Here is an 18,553-nt window from a genome sequence, read left to right on the forward strand (position 1 = left end):
TAAAATGGGGAAAAAAAAAGTAGTTATAATTAACCCTTAAATCATGAAGCACATTCTCTGAAAACCTAAGTTGCCTCCTTGAAGCCAGAAAAGAGGTTAATAAAAAGAGAAGCACTGAAATGAAGATGGTTTTTAGTTATTAGTTCCTTCTGTGGTCTGTTTTGAAATGTCAGTTTCTGTCATGGAATGAAAGGCAACTTCAAAATGCAGGGAATTCCCAAAGAAGAGGAATGTTATCTTTTAACTGACTGTCAGTGGTGCCATGATAAGTTTGGATACTGTGAATAGGAATAGCATGCATTTTTTCCTTATGCTAAATATTCCTTACTGTAAAACCCTCATAAAGTCAAAAGCAAAATTGGAGGTGAAGGCAATAAGTTTATTTTTACAAAAAATGATTATTTATTGCAGCTGAAGAAAAGCTTAATCCTCACTAAAGGGCTTTGCAAACTTTGATCCAAAAAGCAGTTAAGAAAAGTATTCTCAGTTTGGTTTTTGCTCTGTATGTATGTTTTGAGTGTTTTTCCATAGATCTTGGTTCATACATTTCTAGACATGCCCTGTAAGGCTCCGTTCTTAATTTAAAATGGGAAACAACAGTAGTATAGAACATCCCTTTTTTTAGGCTTATCTGCATCTTTTGTAAGCCGCTGTCACTTTTACACCCACACAACACTTTGGGCCCTTGATTTGCAGATGCTTTCAGAGAACTGGTGAGGAAGGGTTATTTGTTCGATTTGTGGCCATTGCTAACACTGTGATTGGCCTCTTCATCATTTGCCATCCATCAGCAATCAGAACTTGGTACATAATAAAACTTGAGATTAAAAAGGAGCAAGATCAACATTGCTGAGTAGATGAGAATATGATTTTAGGGACATTCTCTTTTACATCACACATCCTTTGTTTGAATACTGTTTGTGAAAAAGTTCTATTTCTCTTTTCTTTTTAAATGCCAAAATGAGTTCTTTTTCCTTGTTGTTTTCAAACGTGTTCTGTCATAAAATGACTGTGAAATTTGAAGCGTTTACTTAAACTGAGCTGTAGCAAATTGTACTGGTGAAGGAAATGTCAATTTTCAAAGAATTCTTATTACCACAGCTGTTTTTCACCCAGAAGGGAAAGCGTGTCCATCTTCAGGGATACTTGAGTCCAATCCCCTAACCATAAAGTTCTGTTCTCAACATTTTAGAAACACAGCCTTTTAGACAGTGCTTGGGAAACATTTGCTTTTGTGCCCTAGAGCTTGTAAAAGACCTATTTTTATCCTCTCTGAAGCCTTACATCTTCCTTTTGTATAGATAAAGGTATACTGGTTAAAGATAAATCATACTTGAAGTTGAAAACATCGTGTCTATTTCCACATAGGTAGAAGTGCATTGCAAGGATCTGTGCGGAGTTGTACTGAGAGAAGTGTCCTGAGAGCTTGCATTAAAATTTATGAGAGCGCAGTGAAACCATAACCAGTAAGTACAGCCATCTTCTCTTTCCATCAAAGATGAGAAATGTGATGGGCACCTGCTGATTCTTTTCTCTCTCTCTTCTTTATTTACTCCCTTATTTACTGTTTGAAAATTCAGTGGAGTAATTTCTGTATCACTGTAATTCGTATTATTTTTAGGAGACTTTCTATCAGGCAAATGATGGATAGCATACACAGCAACGCATTCATTCTATAATGTTATTAATATTCTAGAGTGGGATTTTGCTTCCAGGTGTTAACGTTAAAAACTTGAGTCTAATTACCCATGTTTCCTTGAAAGTACACGAATCACTATAGAAATTGCCAACTAAGTCAAATCTTGTGAGGTGGGAAGAGTTTTTATTCAGGAGCTTTGTTGTACTTGATGTGCATATAAGTCAAGTACCTGAAAAGCATGTGGGAGAAAGAATCTGTATCTTTAATCATGAACCATGAAACATCATGGGAAGGGCTGAGAGAGTGTGTGGAAACACAGAGCAGCAGCAGTGAATCAGTCTTGGTTAGGAAGAAAAAGCAGGGTCACAAGCAAAGCTGTGAGCTTTCTCTAGCCGAGTATATGTGTCATGGAAGAGAAGAGAGTCAAATGAAAGCGCTGTGGTTATCTAAGGAAATGCTAACACGGCCACTTGTATGGGTTGAAAGACAGCACAGAGGCTTGGAATCTCCCCAGATACCTTTAGGATGTACCTAAGGAGTCATTCAGAGGGGGCTGCTTAGCTGTCCATCACTCCTTTTTTTTTAATCAGTGCAGCTCTTAGCTACCCACTGAAGATGATTCAGCTCAGTCCACTGACTGTAGAGTGATTATGCTTCTAATCTGGGCACTGTATCTGAGCCTCAAGGGCTTAAAAAAAAATCATCTCTTCCCTTCAAGGGCTGTGGAAGTTCTTAAGTTGTATCCCACCAGGAAATGCATAATCAGAGCATGGAAGATCATCTTCAAGACTCCTGTTGTTTCCATGGTAAACAAGGAAATAAATAGCTTTGGAGAGCATTCAAAAATCAGCCTTTGGAGTGTCATTGTAAACTTAAAGAATCCCAAAAGACACAGACACAACCCTATTTAGGTAATCTGTAAGAAACAAATGATCAAGCTGGCTAGAGGAAATCTTTTATGACATATGTTGTTGAGAAATAATTCCTGTAAGGTTATACATTAACACCTATAGCATTTATCTCCAAATTAACTTAATAAACCGAATGGGCTGTAAAAAGATCCTCAAGGCTTTGTTACAAATTCCACTCTCAGATAGTTTTAAGATACTTTGGAGTCATTCAAAATAATCTCAGAGAGTAACAGAGGACAGAAGGGTATTCAGCAACTGTTGAAACGATTTCTATATTTAATTAAACGTTTCTCTGTGCTGCTATATATGCCCAGTGATAAATTCTTTTAAAAAGCACATAACTCTATAATATTAAAATCCTGAGCGATAAATGATGAGTTGCTTCCTGTTTTCCATTCACTTACTGTTTGGGTTGGTAGAAAGATTTCTATGAATAGCAGTTATTGTATGTCTAGGAAAGGTAGGCAGTGTTATGTCATGTTCAAAGAGTTGCACAGGCATTGAGTGACAGCTCTTCACAACAGCATTGCGACATATATCCTAGTGGCCATAGCTGCAAAGGCAGCTCAGTGGTGAAGGAACAATTGTAGGAGAGAACTGGGGGGGAAGGGAGGAGGTAAGGCCTCTTGGTTGGTGTATAACACAGTCATGGTTCCCTATTTATCATGAGTGGGAAAAAGTATTAATTCCACTTTTTGTGCTCTGCCTAAATGTGATGAATTGGTGTGCAGTACAAATTAATAGGAATTACAGTTTATTGACTATGCCAGATGTTGTACTCATTTATCTCTTTAATGCTTCTCACTGAGAATTATAGAATATTAAGTTGTTATGAGTCATAGTGCAAAATGTGCAAGAGGTGGAAAGACTGTGCCTGCAAAGGTACCGCATTCTTCTCTGCCCTGAAGAACTGTTGAGGTGCATTCATTTTGCATCTAGATGCTTTGTGTGGGAAACAAATATGACAAATATTAGGGAAATCTGTTGAATTGAGTGTTGCAGAGGGAAGCTATACCCATATAATGATTTCTAGTGTGAAATAGGCCTAGAGGACTCAATTAACAGCGAAGGAGGAAGAAGCATTGTTCCAGTGGGAGAAAGCGGGGTGATTTGGAAAGGTTGTTGCAACAATTAAGAGGAATAGAAAGAATAAAAATCTGGCATTTGTATAATTTCAGCTTCAATTAGTAGAACAACTTTAAATAGGTAGAAGTACTTTCTTGCACAGGGATAGGTATCTTTTCAAATCTGTTGCAAGATCAAAACAAGGATTAAATAAGTTCTTATAGAGACACTGAAGAGAATGGATTGGGGTATATGCCCTAGCAACCCTACCCTTGCATTTGTGGATGTTGGAGGAATAGTGGGGGAGTGGAGTGGACCACATAGACCCCTAGCTTGCAAGCTGTCCCCAGGTAACACCTCTTCTTGCACTGAAGACACAGAGAAAATGTGGGTTAGAAGGACATTAAACTGCTTCGGTGTTCTTTCGTGTGTTTTGAAAAGTAGTTTGCACTGAAGCACACATACTTGTTATTCTCTTGACTGCACATTCAAAACCACAGCAAGTGTTTTTCCAGTAAGGAAGGCTCTCAGGAGCTCTTGAGTAAGAATTGCCAATTTTTATGTTGTGTTGACAGCCCCATTGTTTCCATTGGCCTCTGTGCCTCCTGAGAATACTTGGACCAGCACTAGAGTTGGGAATTTCTTGACAGTAGTGCAGGATGGAGCAATCTCCCTGCAGTGGATCAAGCTTCTGTCAGCTTTTAGGGAATAGAATATTGGAACTACCCTTAGGTCTTGTGTAGGAGTTAGGGGCTATGGCACTAGTTCCTCCTGCTCCCTCTGCTTTGCTCTGATTTCACAGAACTCAAACAGCTACATTTCATTCATGGAGAAGAAGAAACTGTCAGGTCCTCATCTCTTTGCCAGGAGGCTTGTGCAGTCCCTGAGCAAACTAGCTTTATTCTTAATCCTAAATGCCTAATTCCTGCTCTGAACCCAGACAGGTGCGTTGTTCAGGTGAAAGCTTAACTGCTATTTGATGTCAGGCTCTGTAGTGTTGAATCAAAAGGATTAGAAAGCAAGGGGTTTTCTTTAAAGCTTAGGTCCAGCAGAACCTATGACCAGCAGAGAATTAATATCGTTTATGTAGTTGTCACTGTTCTTGATCAGTCCCTGGGTGCCAGGCGATCCCAGAAGAAAACCACTCAATCCATTCCAAGGAGATCCCTCTTAGATTTGCCATGTGCGTTACTGCCTCCATTGAGACTGAAGACGTAAGCCATTGCAATACTCTAGAATGAGTGACTACACAAACCTAGGAACTTATTTTCTAATAAAAACAAAAGCACTGATGGAAGAGAACTTCAAATCAGTGCTTGACTCATTTAGCAACACTAGTGCCCTGTGGCTCTTCAGGTGTCGTCATTGCCAATGCTTGAATTTTGAGGGAATCCTGTATTTATATAAGGAAACCACTGCAGGAGTACTGGTTGCATGAAATACTTCATGTTTGCCACAGTTTACGTGCAAGATGGGCACATTGCAGTGCCCTTTGTGACAGAAATCTCTCAAGCACAGACCTGTACAAGTGTCTTTTGTCTTAGTAAACATGGGAGCACTCTCACTATCTGTTTTGTAGCACTGAGCATCATTTGCCTGGAGCCTGTACTAGAGTGTTCCCACTTCAGAAAAAGTGAGAAATCACAGCACTGGCTTGGTCTGGTGAGAAGAAACAGGCTTAAACACTGCCAGTTAAGCCAGGCATACTGTGTTTCACATTCAAGGCTTTCCAGCTGACGCAGTTTGTGTTTGCTGTGTTGTGTACAAGAAGCCTTGAGATGCTGGGCAAAAGCTGACACTTCTATTGAGATATACAACCAGGAGAGCAAGGGAGATCCTGAAGGTATATATATGTATATGTAGGGAAGAAAAAACAGATCCCAGTAGTGGTTCAGCACTGGAACAGATGCCCAAAGCAGCTGAGGAATCTCCATGCTTGGAGATGTTCAAACTCACCTTGAAAATCTTCCTGAGCAATTCTTCTCCCTTTCTGGTTGTTCACCTAAGAAACCAGGGGTTTTGGAAATACTGGTGATGATTGTATTCATAGCTCTTATCGGGATCTTGAGCATAATTACATTTTGGTAATCCGGATACCACAGTGATGGTGCCAAAGTAAACAACCATGATAGCATTGGTGAATAATGTAAGATAACCTGGAGTCTTCCATCTCTCATTCCATGGAGTTTGATACTAAAGCAAAGGCAATATATAAATGGTCTTTTCTGACTCCTTGGGATCTTCACTGTTTTATAGTGTTGAATCATTAAAAGACATTTGGATCCTCAGGACCTGTCATGCTTTTCAAATACTGTATGATTTTCAGGACTTGCAGGCAGTTTGAGATCATTCTACTAGCCAAGGAAGTATATACCCAAAAATGGTTTAGAATCCTTTATGGAAGGATTAGCATAAGAAGGATTGACAGCTGGATAGCAAGTTCTGTGTAGCTGGAAGAGAGAGAGCTTGAGAAAAGTCATTTAAGGAAGCTTGTTGAAGGATCCTGTGCGTGGAAGGTATATTACTTTGCAGTAGGATTTGAAGTAAAATGGGGAATGGTGTATTCTGTAGCAAGGAGAAATCTGTCTGAAACCGGTTTTATGAGAAGTAACAAGCAGAGAAGGCCATGGAAAGGTGCTTGTGTGGACAAGAGAAGAGGGTGGTTTAAAAGTTGGGATGGTTTGAGGTTTCTGTTTAAGTAGTTGGGTGTAGGGAAGAAATAGTAGGAGAACTGAAGAATGAAAGATGAGTGTCTTTGGGTGTAGTCAGATTCTGCATACATCAAGTGCTGGGGGGAAGGGCAGGGCAATTTAGGGTTTGGTACTCTTTAATTCAGAGAGGCTGGTACTTCCCTCCTACTCTCCCTTAAATGCTTCCATAATGTTCTCCTCTACCCTTCATGATGGAGTAAGCATTTTTCACAGAGGTGTGGAAGAGGCAGAACCAAAAAGACAAAAATAAAGATTTACCTTTTTTAACTGCTAAATCAAACCCAGCTTTTTGGTTTCACCACAGTTCCTTTCAATGAAAAACAGGTTTCCGGTGTAATTCAGACAAAGCCTGTATGATGCCTCCTGAGGAGCAGTACAAAATTACTGGGATACAGGGTCTGCCAGGGTAAGCCGAACAGATGTTGTAAGAGAAAAGCACAGGTGGGATGGAAGGAGAACAGTTGGTTTTCTTGGAGCCAGAAATGGTTTTGTGTCTGCTTCTTGGTAGTAGGGGTTTTTAGTTCTGTTTTGTGGTAGCAAACTGATTTCTACCTTACTCATTATCCAGTAATTTCAAGACGCTAGCTTAAGATCCAACAGCCAGGGCGTACTTGGGTTCTGTTTCCTTCTCTGCCATTCTCCCATTTAATCTTCATTTTCCCCCAGTTATACTTAATTGATTTTATTTTTCCCTTTCCTCATAAATAATGAATCAAAGCTTTTGCTTCTTTCGGAGGTCCCTTTAGTTTTCTTACATTTTAGTGATGCCCACGGTGCCTTTGATTCATCTGTGTTTGGTGCTATAGCTTCTCATTAGGGACAGTATAAAAGAGAACTATTCCATCCTGTCCAGTGATCTCTTCCCCTCTTTAGTAAAGCAAATAAAATTGCATTCCATTGCCTGTTCTCATACTCTTCAGGCTGCTTTTTGCTCTGCTATGCCGATCTTGCTAAATTCCCCACTGCTAGGTTTTCAGATAATTGCAGCGAGGCTGCCCCTTTTAATTACACCTCCTTTTCCCCCTATTTCAGCCCAGTTATTGAGCCATTTCTCCATATTGCCCGAGATATTTTTCTTTCTCCTTAGCGACGCTTCACTGTCTCACTGAAGACATTGAAGTGTTTTCAATGCTCTGCACTAAGGGAGCCTAAAGAAACAATACATGCTGGCTTTTTTGCATGTAACCTACATATTGCCATGTTTTTCTGCTGGCCTGAGAATTGGGCATATGGAGCCAGAAATGCCTTGCTTGATCTAATGCAGTGCTGGATTAGGCTACACACTGCTCCCTGACTGTGAGATAAGCCTATATGTCAGTTTGTCGCCTATGATGTATTAATGGGAAAAAAACCTGTCCAGCTTCAATAGTGTTGTACAGCCATGTGCTTAAAGGGACAAATGCCTGCATCTGAAACGCAATTACAAGTGTGTTAGCAGTGCAGATTTGTATTGTCATAAATGGCAGAAACTCCTGTCATGGCTACAGCCCTGCAGATCCTGAAAAGGCAAAGTGTAAATTGTAAGAGGCAGAATTTGGAAAGCATACAGGGGAAACTGAATGGAGACTTTCCAAGAGACATTGCCAAAGACGCAAAGGGTCAGGACTTAAGGAACAAATTAACACTGATCTGGGAACTCCACTCTCCCTGATGCCTCAAATACATCAAAATCTGTGTGCACTGACAGCGTACAAAACAACTGGGACTGAAGTCTTGAGGGGTGGGAGGGTGTGGGTGTGTAGTAAACACTGGTCCGGGCTACCCTTTTTCACCTGTATCTTGGAAGTAGTAAATGATGGAGTGGGTGTAAGAAACCTGCCAGTTCTGTATTATTGTGACCTGATTTCTGTTTCCACCCTCTGTTTTCTGTTAACCAGTATTTCTGTGTGAAGGACTCTGTGCTTTGATTTGGGAAGATATTAAAACAGTCCGAGATATCTCTGGCCACTTCAAGTCAGTAGTGTGTGTTTTTTGGAGATGGTGGTATCTACACAGAGTCTTCATGGATTCTAATGCTGGCATCAGCTCAAGAAGAGTGGCGGGAATGGGTTCACTCTGGATGGTCTGCTGCTTTCATCTAGTAACCTCACTAGAAGGTAAGAAGAAATTCTGTGTAATGCAACAACTCAACAGCAATTTCTCTAGAGACAAAAGTGTGCTCGCCAATGTGCTTATCCTCTTCCAGATGAGCATTGTGCACATGACTTCCTCTTCGATGGTTGATCGCTGTCTCATGAGATGTAAAAAGATATTAGTAGGTTTCTAGTGGGGCAGGCAAACAGTCTTATGAAGGACCTCTAGTGAACATTTTTACTAGCTACCTTAGAAGTTATAGCAGCAAAGAATATTTTTTCTTGCCCTGGGAATAAGCTCCTTGTTTATGCGTTGCATGTATTTGATCCCTGTTCTTGCACCATGTTCGTTCTCTGACACAATTTCTTGACGTTTATACTGTTCTACAAGGCAGCATCCAGTGGGCTGAAATCAGGATTTTTTGTCTCTCCCATCTGAACAACTGACCTCATATACATATTTATATGGAGAGAATGCTCTGTGTTAACAAGAAGAGGCAGTTTGTGTTCAACCAGTGAAGACGGGGTAGAAAAAAAGGTGGACAGGGAAAAAGAGAGGCCAAGAAAATGGGAAGAGAAAGAAGACATTATAGGAGGGGGGGTGATGAGAGCAAGATGTAAAATGAGAACTGCAGGAGAGAGTTAGAGAAGGGCAGAGGTACTGTAAACAATCCTCTTGTTTGTTCCAAGAAATACCCTTGCAGCTACATGTGCTCAGTGAACTGCACTGTTTTGTGGTGAATGTTCATCTCTTGCATATGTGAAAGCCTCTGAAAACAGGGAGGAGGGAGAGGGAATCAAAGAGAGACAAGGAAGGAAAGACCTTCCCTAGAGGAAAGGAAAGGGGCATAGTGCGAGATCTAAGAAAAAGAAGGTGGAGACTGGGAAGGTGATGAAGAGGAAAGCTTGTTAAAGCATCCTTTCTCTTAGTAGGAAGGGAAAGAAAGAGGAGGTTCAGGGAGGAAATAATTGATGTAAAATTATAATACAAATTCTTAAATCTCTGCAACACTGCTAATTGCTGACTTAAGAGTGATTTTATAAAGCACTATGTTATTTTTTAGTGTAACTGGTAGAGGAATATAACTAGAAAAGGGAGGAAAAATGTCCGTTCTCTGCATATATGAAGTAAGTCAGTGATGCCTATAGGAACTGACATTTTTGGAATTCAGTGATTACTCCTGTAAATATGTGGAGTTTAGAAAACACTGTGTGATACAGCTTCATAGATCACATAGTTGAATTGCTTGGATTAAAATAGGACAGTAAAATTCTGCCTATGGAGATGAAGCAGTAAAGGCACCAAATGAGCTGAATTTTGAGTCTTAATTCAGAGTCAGGGAAGTCAGCACCTTGCATTATGATTGTACTACATGATCCTAGGATTGAACTCTAAGGCTAATTTGCATCTCAGAGGTAAGTATTTTTGTTGTGGTCAAGAGACAAAGAAGGATTATGCATTGGGGATGGAAAATCTGATGATAACTATGTAGAAGGCTTTGCTTTACTACAGAGTTATCCATAAGGAATCAAAAAGGCCTGTGGCCATTTTGTTGACTCATTATTATATATAGTAGAAACTTGAACTTCATGTTTCAGATATAAGTTGCAAAATATAGGTAATATCCACTTTGGTCTTTAGTTTTGCAAGGTTTCGTGTAAGTTTTTAGGTGGTGTCTGAAATATGTCTCGCCTCAAACTGAAGAAGCTTGACAATCAATCAAGATAATTTCTCTTTGAAGTGTTTCTCAGCCATTTGAGTTAGATTTAAACCGTCTGAAAGTAAATCGTTTTCTTATCTCAAACTAAGCTTTGTTTGAAATTTTCTAATGGGAAAAACAGTGTTGTTAAAACCTTAATGTAAATTGTTAAGAATAGAAGGAGAAGCTGTAGAAAGGGGAAGAAAAATACCAAAAGTATTCAAATCATCGTTCTGTACATCTTGAAGAGAGTAAATGCTTTTTATGTAGAATGCTTTTCAGATATAAGGAAGGCAGTACCCTTTTGCAGGACCTAATGGGACTTTAAACACCTTCATGACTCAAAAGTAAAGTTCTTGTAAGCAATTGAAAATGTTTTTGTGGTTGCTCTTGTTGATGCATTAAAAGGAATTCGGCTCAACTAATTTGGTACAGATCTAGTATTTTGGACACACTGATTTCACTAGGAATGACCATGTCTGCCCAGAGTTTTCCAGAGATGATTTTTAGACTAGGAAAAAACCTTCATGGGAAGCATGAGGGAAAATTGTATTGCAAATAGAAGACATTTGTAAACATATTATTTTGGCTATGATCATAGAATCATAGAGTAGTTAGGGTTTGAAAGGACGTTAAGATCATCCAGTTCCAACCCCTCTGCCATGGGCAGGGACACCTCCCACTAAACTGTGTCACCCAAGACTCCATTCAGCCTGGCCTTGAACACTGCCAGGGATGGAACATTCACAACTGATAAAAGGAAACGAGATTGCACAAAAGTTTTTCCTTAAGATTACATTTCCCAGTGTTTATGGCTCTGCAAGAGTTTTTGAGGTTTTAGTTTTGGAAGCATTATTTGTGAGCTACCTGCTGGGTGGAAAAAAATGAGTTTTTTGTCCTCTTTCTGAAAAATATGTATATTAATACACAGAAATTTTAGTTCTGTGAGTATCTATATCTGTTTTATCATTTTTGTAGGTTCCTTCCTGATTGTGAATGTTAGCGATGCATAGAATTGAAGAATGCCTGATGGGCTACAGTCAAAGTAGCTGAAAGCAAGTGATGACTTGCTAACGAAATAGTTCTTACTAGGGCACAGAGCTGCATATTGGTTTTGCTTTGACTGAGTTATAAATGTTTACAGCTGTAAACACAAGCAGAGTTCATTTTGCTGAACTCATTAATTACGTTCCAGAGGAATGATGTGTTCTGCATGTGAGAGACTGCATTTATCCCCCAAGAAACTCTCCAGCCTGCAGACGTTCCAAACGTCTTCCGCAAGTTCAAGATAGAGGATAATTCTTCTGCTTAGGGAGAAACTTTTTGCATTAAAAGGGTCTCCTTGGCAAAAGGGAATGCACAAGGAAAACATGGTGAGGTCAGGCATTCTTATGTCATTGGTTTCCCTATTTTTTTCTGTGAACTGGTTGTTGTCTTGGGTTCCTGAAAATAGCGTATTGATTGCTCAAATTGGCTTGACTTTGAAGTGGAGGAAAACCATATCATTACATATCCTCAAAGGTAATCTTCAGTGTGAGAAATGCTGTTGCCTTTTGTTTTGTTATATACAAAGAAACATTTAAATGGATGTTCTTTTACTTCAAGGGGAAAAAAAAAAGGTAAAATTCTCTTTTTACTTCAGTTGCTTGTGATTCATGTTAAATATTAAAATCCTAGCAAAGATTTTCTGTTATATTTTTCCCAGTTCTTTCCTGACACTTCCCTGCATGCCAAAATCTTTGCCACATGCTTGGAAAGCCCAGGACAGAGGAATCTCCTGTTGTAGACATTCAGAAGGCGAATGGGACTGGGCTGGATGTGCAGTTTGTTTGAAAGGGGAGGAGTATCTGAGTTATTTCATCGGTCAGTCTCAATTGCTCTACTTGATTAGTTTTCTTCCAGAGTAGATGACACTGGAGTAGTCCCTGTGCTAGGACATCCCCATTCCCTGGTATGTACCATAACCCTGTGTTGAAGCTGTTCACAAGCGGCAGGCTTGACGTCAGCAGAGGAATTAGTGCATCAAGCTAATTTTGGCAGTTTCCCTAAAGCTTTAACAAAAGAGTAGAAAAGGTAAAGAGAAAAACACAGTCATTCATAAAGCTTAAAAGCTCTGCCACCTGGCAAATAGCTGCGCATTTCCATATCCTAGCCCATTTGGCTGTCATTTCTGTCTTTCACAGATGGCACGTAACTCCTGATTGCGGTGTGAGAATTCCTCCATGTGGATGACAACTTTGATGTTCTGACAATGTCAACATTTTGATCTGACATAGCGAGTGGTTAAAAAACACTGTATTTCATGGAACGCAGGAAATACATATCCCACTGCCCCCAGATGGCTTTTTTTGTTATTAATTGCTTATGAGTGCTTATGAGAAGTGATACAGGAACGTTAATTGCAGGAATATCTTTCACAGTATAGATTTAGCCAAGAAAAAAAGATCAAACTCATTTGTCTTATATAGGATGGTTTTGTACATATCCTCTTCTACTAGGAGGCTTATTTTATAACTCTATAGCTTGTGTTTCATGTTAAGTCATAGCTGACTTTTAGAAAAGAACAGAAATCTTTGAGTAGATATGAGCAAGTGGGACTTTTGATCTATTTTTGTTTGGTTTTTTTACTTGTTTCATCAACTAATTCTTTGAAAATAAAATACTTGTTGCAGTTGCATATGTCACTAGCCGCTTACTTCTCCACAACAGCTGTTTAGTTTTGGCAGTTCTAGTGTATTCATGGCTTCCCAAAGGTTTCACTGTATTCTGTCTCCAAGTGATAGCCCCCATCTATATAAATATGTTTGTTCATCTGTTTGATAAAAGGCTCCTCTCCCCACACTCAAAGGAGCACAGAGGAACAGTGAAAGGCATGGGAACCTGAGTAACCTAGTAGAGAAATAAGCACCCTGACCTAGCTTCTCCAGGGCTGTCACAGGAGTGTGGGAATGCAGCCCATTAAGATAAGTCAGTGGAAGGGCTCTCTGGAACACCTTGCAGAATGAGGGGGATTACTGCCAACAGGGGCATGGGACTTACCTGATGTAGGGAAGATCATTTGGGGCTTCTGCAAAACTTCCCTCCGCTTTAGAGAAGGAGGTGTAGGTGGTGAAAGGGAGGGATCAAAGTGGTTTGGGGGAGGATTGAGTGTGAGAAAATAGAGAAATGAGGGCCTGGTCATGTGTAAACAGGCTGCTGGTCAGTATGCCTGCCAGGCTTTGACCCGCGCCTGATCACCACAGTCTGTGTTATCTTCTTAAATTCAATATTTCACCAGTTACCTAGGTGAGGGGGCTTTATTTTGTGCGTATATGTCTATATGGTGTTTAAATGACAGCATCCAGAGAGGCTGGAATGGATGAAAATCAAGTGCCAGGAACTCAAGTTGGACCACAGGCCATAAGATCAGTGCATCTGTGATGCCAGCATCTGGAATGAGCAAGCTTATATGAGTGAGCCTGCTGTTATCTCTAGCAAATATCAAGCCAGACTAGCTATTCAGTAGAGTAAATGGGTTGGGAAGTCAGTGGGGACTAGAGAGACCTCCAGGCAGCTGGAGGAGTTATCTACTAAAGGGATCAGGAGGTCCAGGGATACCTGAAGTTCTGGAGTTCCCAAAGAGTCTTGTCTGTATATTGTGTGTCTCTGTGCAAATGGAGTAAAGACATCCCAAGGGCCAGATCCTGGGTAGGCTGAGTGTCCAAGACCAGTTCCTGGAAGGATCTATAGTGCTTGTGCTTAAGCATGTGTTTGTATGCGTAAGTGGGGTTCTGTGGAGTGGGGCAGTGCTACAGCAACTACCTGTGAGCCTTGGAGGCTTTCATGTCTGAGTGCCAGCAACCTAGGAGAAGAAGAATCCAGGGCCACCTACTGGGTAGGCTGCGTGCTTAAAGCCAGTTGGTAAAGGATCCATAGCGTGCCTGTGTGTGAATTGATGTATCAGTGAGTGAGGGTGTCTGAAACTAGGAACAGGAGCGGGGCTGCAAGCTTCAGGTGCTTGTGTGTGCAGGTGCCAGCCAATGGGGAGACCACAGATCCAGAGGTCAGCTACTGGAGACCAAATGTTTAAGAACAGTTGTTGCAGGGATCCATATTATATATAAATGCATATATATTTCCCACTAACAGACCTTCACCCTGACCAGTCAGAAAGGGGAACAGGATGAGACCGTTGGTGGTGCTGTTTCTGTTTGCATGACTGGTGAGTGTTTCTGTCTGTGTTGATCTTTGTAGCTGGCTGTATATGTGCAGTGCCTGCATCTGTTTGTGTGTGTGCCTATTGGGAATAGCCACTCAACCTTGCTATTGGTTGGACCTGGGGACGTGGAGCTACAGCAGCCCTGCTTATGTGAGGTTACTGGATTTAGCAACCCCTAAAAATATTTTTGTACAAGCTCAGAGAACGCTTTCTCTTTACAGCCCTTTTAGAGAGCATTTACAATCTTCCTACTTCTTCGTGTTCAAGGCATGATCATATAAGGCAGAACAAACCCAGTAATATTTCAGTTCTTTTCAAGAAGTCTGTTAAGCCAGAGAGCTTTGCTGCTTGGGGCATTCCGCTGCATAGCAAAGCAGTGTCTCTGAATGTTACCTTTTACCCTACTGCCCTTTGCTTTGTCTGCCAATGTACATGAACATCTGGATACATTCAGACTTCAACTGGACAAAGCCTTGAGAAACATGCTGTAATTTAGCCTGGTCTTGAGAGGGGTGTTGATCAAGATGACCTCTATACCTCCCTTCCAGCTGGTTTCATTCTGTGATTCTATGGTGTGGTCATTCTTAGCCCCAGCTTCCTTATTCCAGAGCTAAAGGGATTCTTTCGCTGTCTTCTCAGTATCAACCTTTTTTTTTCAGTGGCTATGGTTTGCCTAGACTTGGGTTGTATAATTCCCTCTTGCACCACTCCACTGTTGAGACACTGAGGGCAAGTGTTCTTGGATCCAGAAAACTGACCGTCTCTGCAATCCCAAAAGCTGTTAGAACATGCCTGCCTACATGAAGGTTGTGCAAGGGTCAATCATCTTTGGATGAATTGTCATTCACTTGCATCAGGGAACATTTTGCCTGTAACACAAGCACCGAGCTGTCTTGCATGAAAGTATAGGCTAACCAAAATCTGATAATCATTGACGTGCCTATTCTGAACAGCCTGATCTGTGAAAGCAACTTCCAGCCTCTGCCCACTTGACCTTGATGTTGACATTATAGCGCAGTGTAGCCCAAGAGATTGGTTTGTGGTGGTAGGTATAGACTGGTATTAGCATAAGTCTTTGGGATTTTTATTTCACCCTTTCTGGACTGACAAGAACAAAGGACACTGAAATGACAGTGCTGTTAATTCTGAATTTTGTTTGAAGAGTGTAATGGATCCATTTGAGTCTTCTATAAAAAATGCGGGGTTTTTAGTTCAGGGAAGAGAAATAAAGGAGGATGTTTCATCAGCGACTTTTCTGTTCTTTGAACTAAAATAAGTCTAGTAAGAAATTGGAATCTCAGTCTTCAAAAAATATAAGATTAAAGCAGGAATCAAAGAGCTGTCATAATTTCATGTGTTTAAAAGCCTCCAGATTACTCAGATGCCTTAATTATTCTCTATTTTTAATCCAGAGTGGAATATTGTTCTGTTGATACCCTGAGGTCACCTCAAATCAGTTGTACTCAGCAACATCATGGACTGGCCTGGGCCTGGGCCTGGGCCTGCTGTGGTCTTGTAAGACCTTGATTTTGAGCAGCATAGAAAAGGTGTAAGCCATTTTTCTTCCAGGTTGGTAAATTCAGCTGAACAGATCATTGCTACCTGCACTTTAGAGCAGCAGAATACTGGTCTGGTGCAGCACAGTGAGGATGTGGAATGCTGCATCAGTACTAATAAGGTGGGAAAGTGAAGGCTCATACCTGGACATTGCTATATAGTCATTCATACAGTTAAATTATGAGCACAGTCATGGGTTTGGCCCATGCCAACTAACCTTATCCTAAACAGTGCCTAGGCATAGGTCAGAGGTTAGGGTGGACCAAGGACCATTTCTGAGAGATGGTATGGATGCAGCCATGCACGTCTGTGGGTTTGGAGTTTTTAGCCATGTGGACATAAACCATAGTGCGCCTGTTGTCCTCAGAATTAGAAAGCAGTCTAACAGCTTGTTAGGTGTATGAGTGTACATGCAGCTAAGTGTGCCTGGGGATCTGATTCAAGGCACGCACCCAGTACAAGAGGGAGTAAAAGAAGAAAAGCAGTGAGGGACTTTTGACAGTAAGTCACCAAATAAGATTTATGCCCATAACACTCCTGTGTGCTTTTCTTGGCTTGCTAATGCTTTCTGACTGAATTTACTTACTGTGAGAGGGACAGTTCTGTTTCAGGCTGCCTGTGTCTCTTCATCTGTGAAACACTCATGTGCTTGATAAAGATTACCTTGCCCAGTGATGAGAAGCCATCTCAAAAATGTACTTCCCGCTAACTGTGGCAGAACCCAGGCTGTTGAGAAGTCTTTTCTATCTTCTCTTTTCTTTGCTTTCAAACTTTTTATCTGGCTTTCCCTGCCCTGGTTAACTTTGTTTTGTTTCGGCTTTGAGCTTCCATGGGATAGTTGCATTATACTTTATTAAATGGGAGAGCCAGACCTGATTGGAAAAAAAGATTCTTTCTTTAATGAAAAATGACCTTGTACATTATTCCAGCATATCAAAGCCAGGTTTGGGAACTCAGTGGCACAGTACCGACACAATAGAGTGCTCCCCCTGTGCCAGACTGTAATTGAGACAGTAGTGTGCATGGGGGAATGCCAAGTCCCTCTGCTGCCAGGACAGCCTAGGGGAAGATTATGCCTTAAGGAGCATCGGCCTTTCACAGATGTTCTGATGCTCAGAGGAGGCATTTGAGCTGAAATAATCCAAGGGTACCAAACTGCTCAGCATTTCCTGAGGCCTGTTAGGTAAAGGGGGTTGTGCTTTAGCTTTAACCAGCAGTTATTTCCAGTTCTGGCAAAGTAGCCAGCCCAGATATTTTGCACTTTTAAAGCAAGGAACTGCATCATCGGCTCTTCACAAAGGTCTAAGAAATAAATGAGCTCCTGTAAGAATATAGGGAACATCAGTCTGGGGACATCAATGAAGCCTAAGATCTGGATAAACTTGCTCACTTGATCATGTCTGGTTTAGGATGAGTCTGGTCTTTCCTTTACACTGATTAATGTGGAATGAATCCCCAGGAACACTGACAGGGATAGTGGAGTCAGCAGTCCATAATCTGGAAATAGAAAATATTGAGGATCTCTCCTGTGTAAGACATAGACAATCATATCATAACAAGGGGAATAATGAATCCTGTTTGTAAATAAGCTGGATGTTCCTGTTGGGGTTTGGTTTTTTTTCTGTTTGTTTTGGGGATTTTTTTAAACAAAGCAACCAGATAGAAAAAATAAAATAAACAAATAAAAGAGGCTTTTCAGAGTTGTAAGGAAAAGCAGTTGATTTGTTCAGTATCTACAACACAAGTAAATACCAATTGGATGGAGTCTTTCTTATGCATAGCATAGTATAGCATGCGCTGTCTTTGTCCCTGAACAGAAAACAGCATCTCCAAGAGCAGTCAAGGCTAGTATCTGCCTGTCATGGTTTAACCCCAGCCTAACAGCTGCTGGTTCACCCTTTACCCTCCCCACAGTGGGATGGGGAAGAGAACTGGGGAAAAAAGTAAAACCGGTGGGTTCAAATAAGAACAGTTCAATAGTTAAAATACAACATAATGCTAATAATGAAAAGGGAAGTAACAAGGAGAGAGAGTGAAAACTAAAAGTGGGAGGGAATAAAACCAAAACAAAAAACCACAAGTAGCAGCAGTGATGCTCAATACAATTGCTCAGCACCCACTGACCAATACCCAGCCTGACCCAACCACTGATCGCTCCCTTCTGGGTAACTCCACTCAGTTTCTATAGTGGGCATGATGTGCTGTTGTATAGAATACCCCTTTGGCTAATTTGGGTCAGGTGTCCTGTCTCTGCTTCCTCCCTGCTTCTTGTGCCCCTCCTCACTGCAGAGCATGAGACTGAAAAGTCCTTGATCAAGGTAAGCCCTACTGAACAACAACTAAGCCATCAGTGTGTTATCAGTGTTATTGCCAGATAAAGCCAGACCACAGCGCTCTATCAGCTGCTGGGAAGTAAAGTAGCTCAGGGCACTGTCTCCAGTGGTAGAGTCAGTAACAATGGAAATGCAGACTAGTCATGGGGATAAATTAGGCCTGTGAAGTTCTGCACGTACCCTACTCCTGAGCAGTACAGTGCAAGAGACCATTTAATACTGATTTTCTGATAAAACTGGGACTCGTACACAGGTTTGCAGCCTGATCAATGCCCAGCTCCAGAACAAGGTGAATCCATTACAGGATCAACGAGGTCATCATCCTAAACTGCCACAGAATTTGGTTCCAGAGTTGGAAACAAAAGTG

General features: G+C 41.0%; 1 protein-coding gene across 5 annotated transcripts in view; it reads left to right on the forward strand.

Annotated features, from left to right (window-relative positions):
- The window catches only part of EPHB6 (EPH receptor B6), a 66,335-nt gene that overhangs the window by 8,168 nt on the left and 39,614 nt on the right, over positions 1-18,553 (forward strand). For 2 of the 5 annotated variants that reach the window (XM_061454251.1, XM_061454254.1), the window contains exons 2-3: positions 1,369-1,466; positions 8,204-8,422. In XM_061454251.1, the coding sequence (XP_061310235.1) occupies positions 8,329-8,422 (94 nt within the window). In that variant the 5' untranslated portion in view covers positions 1,369-1,466; positions 8,204-8,328. Of the gene's footprint in view, positions 1-1,368; positions 1,467-8,203; positions 8,423-14,226; positions 14,300-18,553 lie in introns of those variants that run through there. The other 3 variants (XM_061454253.1, XM_061454252.1, XM_061454255.1) reach the window with 3 other exon arrangements.

The sequence above is a fragment of the Pezoporus flaviventris genome, unplaced genomic scaffold, assembly GCF_033815535.1.
Source record: "Pezoporus flaviventris isolate CSIRO_AGI_PZ_B2104156 unplaced genomic scaffold, CSIRO_AGI_Pfla_v1 ptg000015l, whole genome shotgun sequence".
Taxonomy (NCBI): Eukaryota; Metazoa; Chordata; class Aves; order Psittaciformes; family Psittacidae; genus Pezoporus; species Pezoporus flaviventris.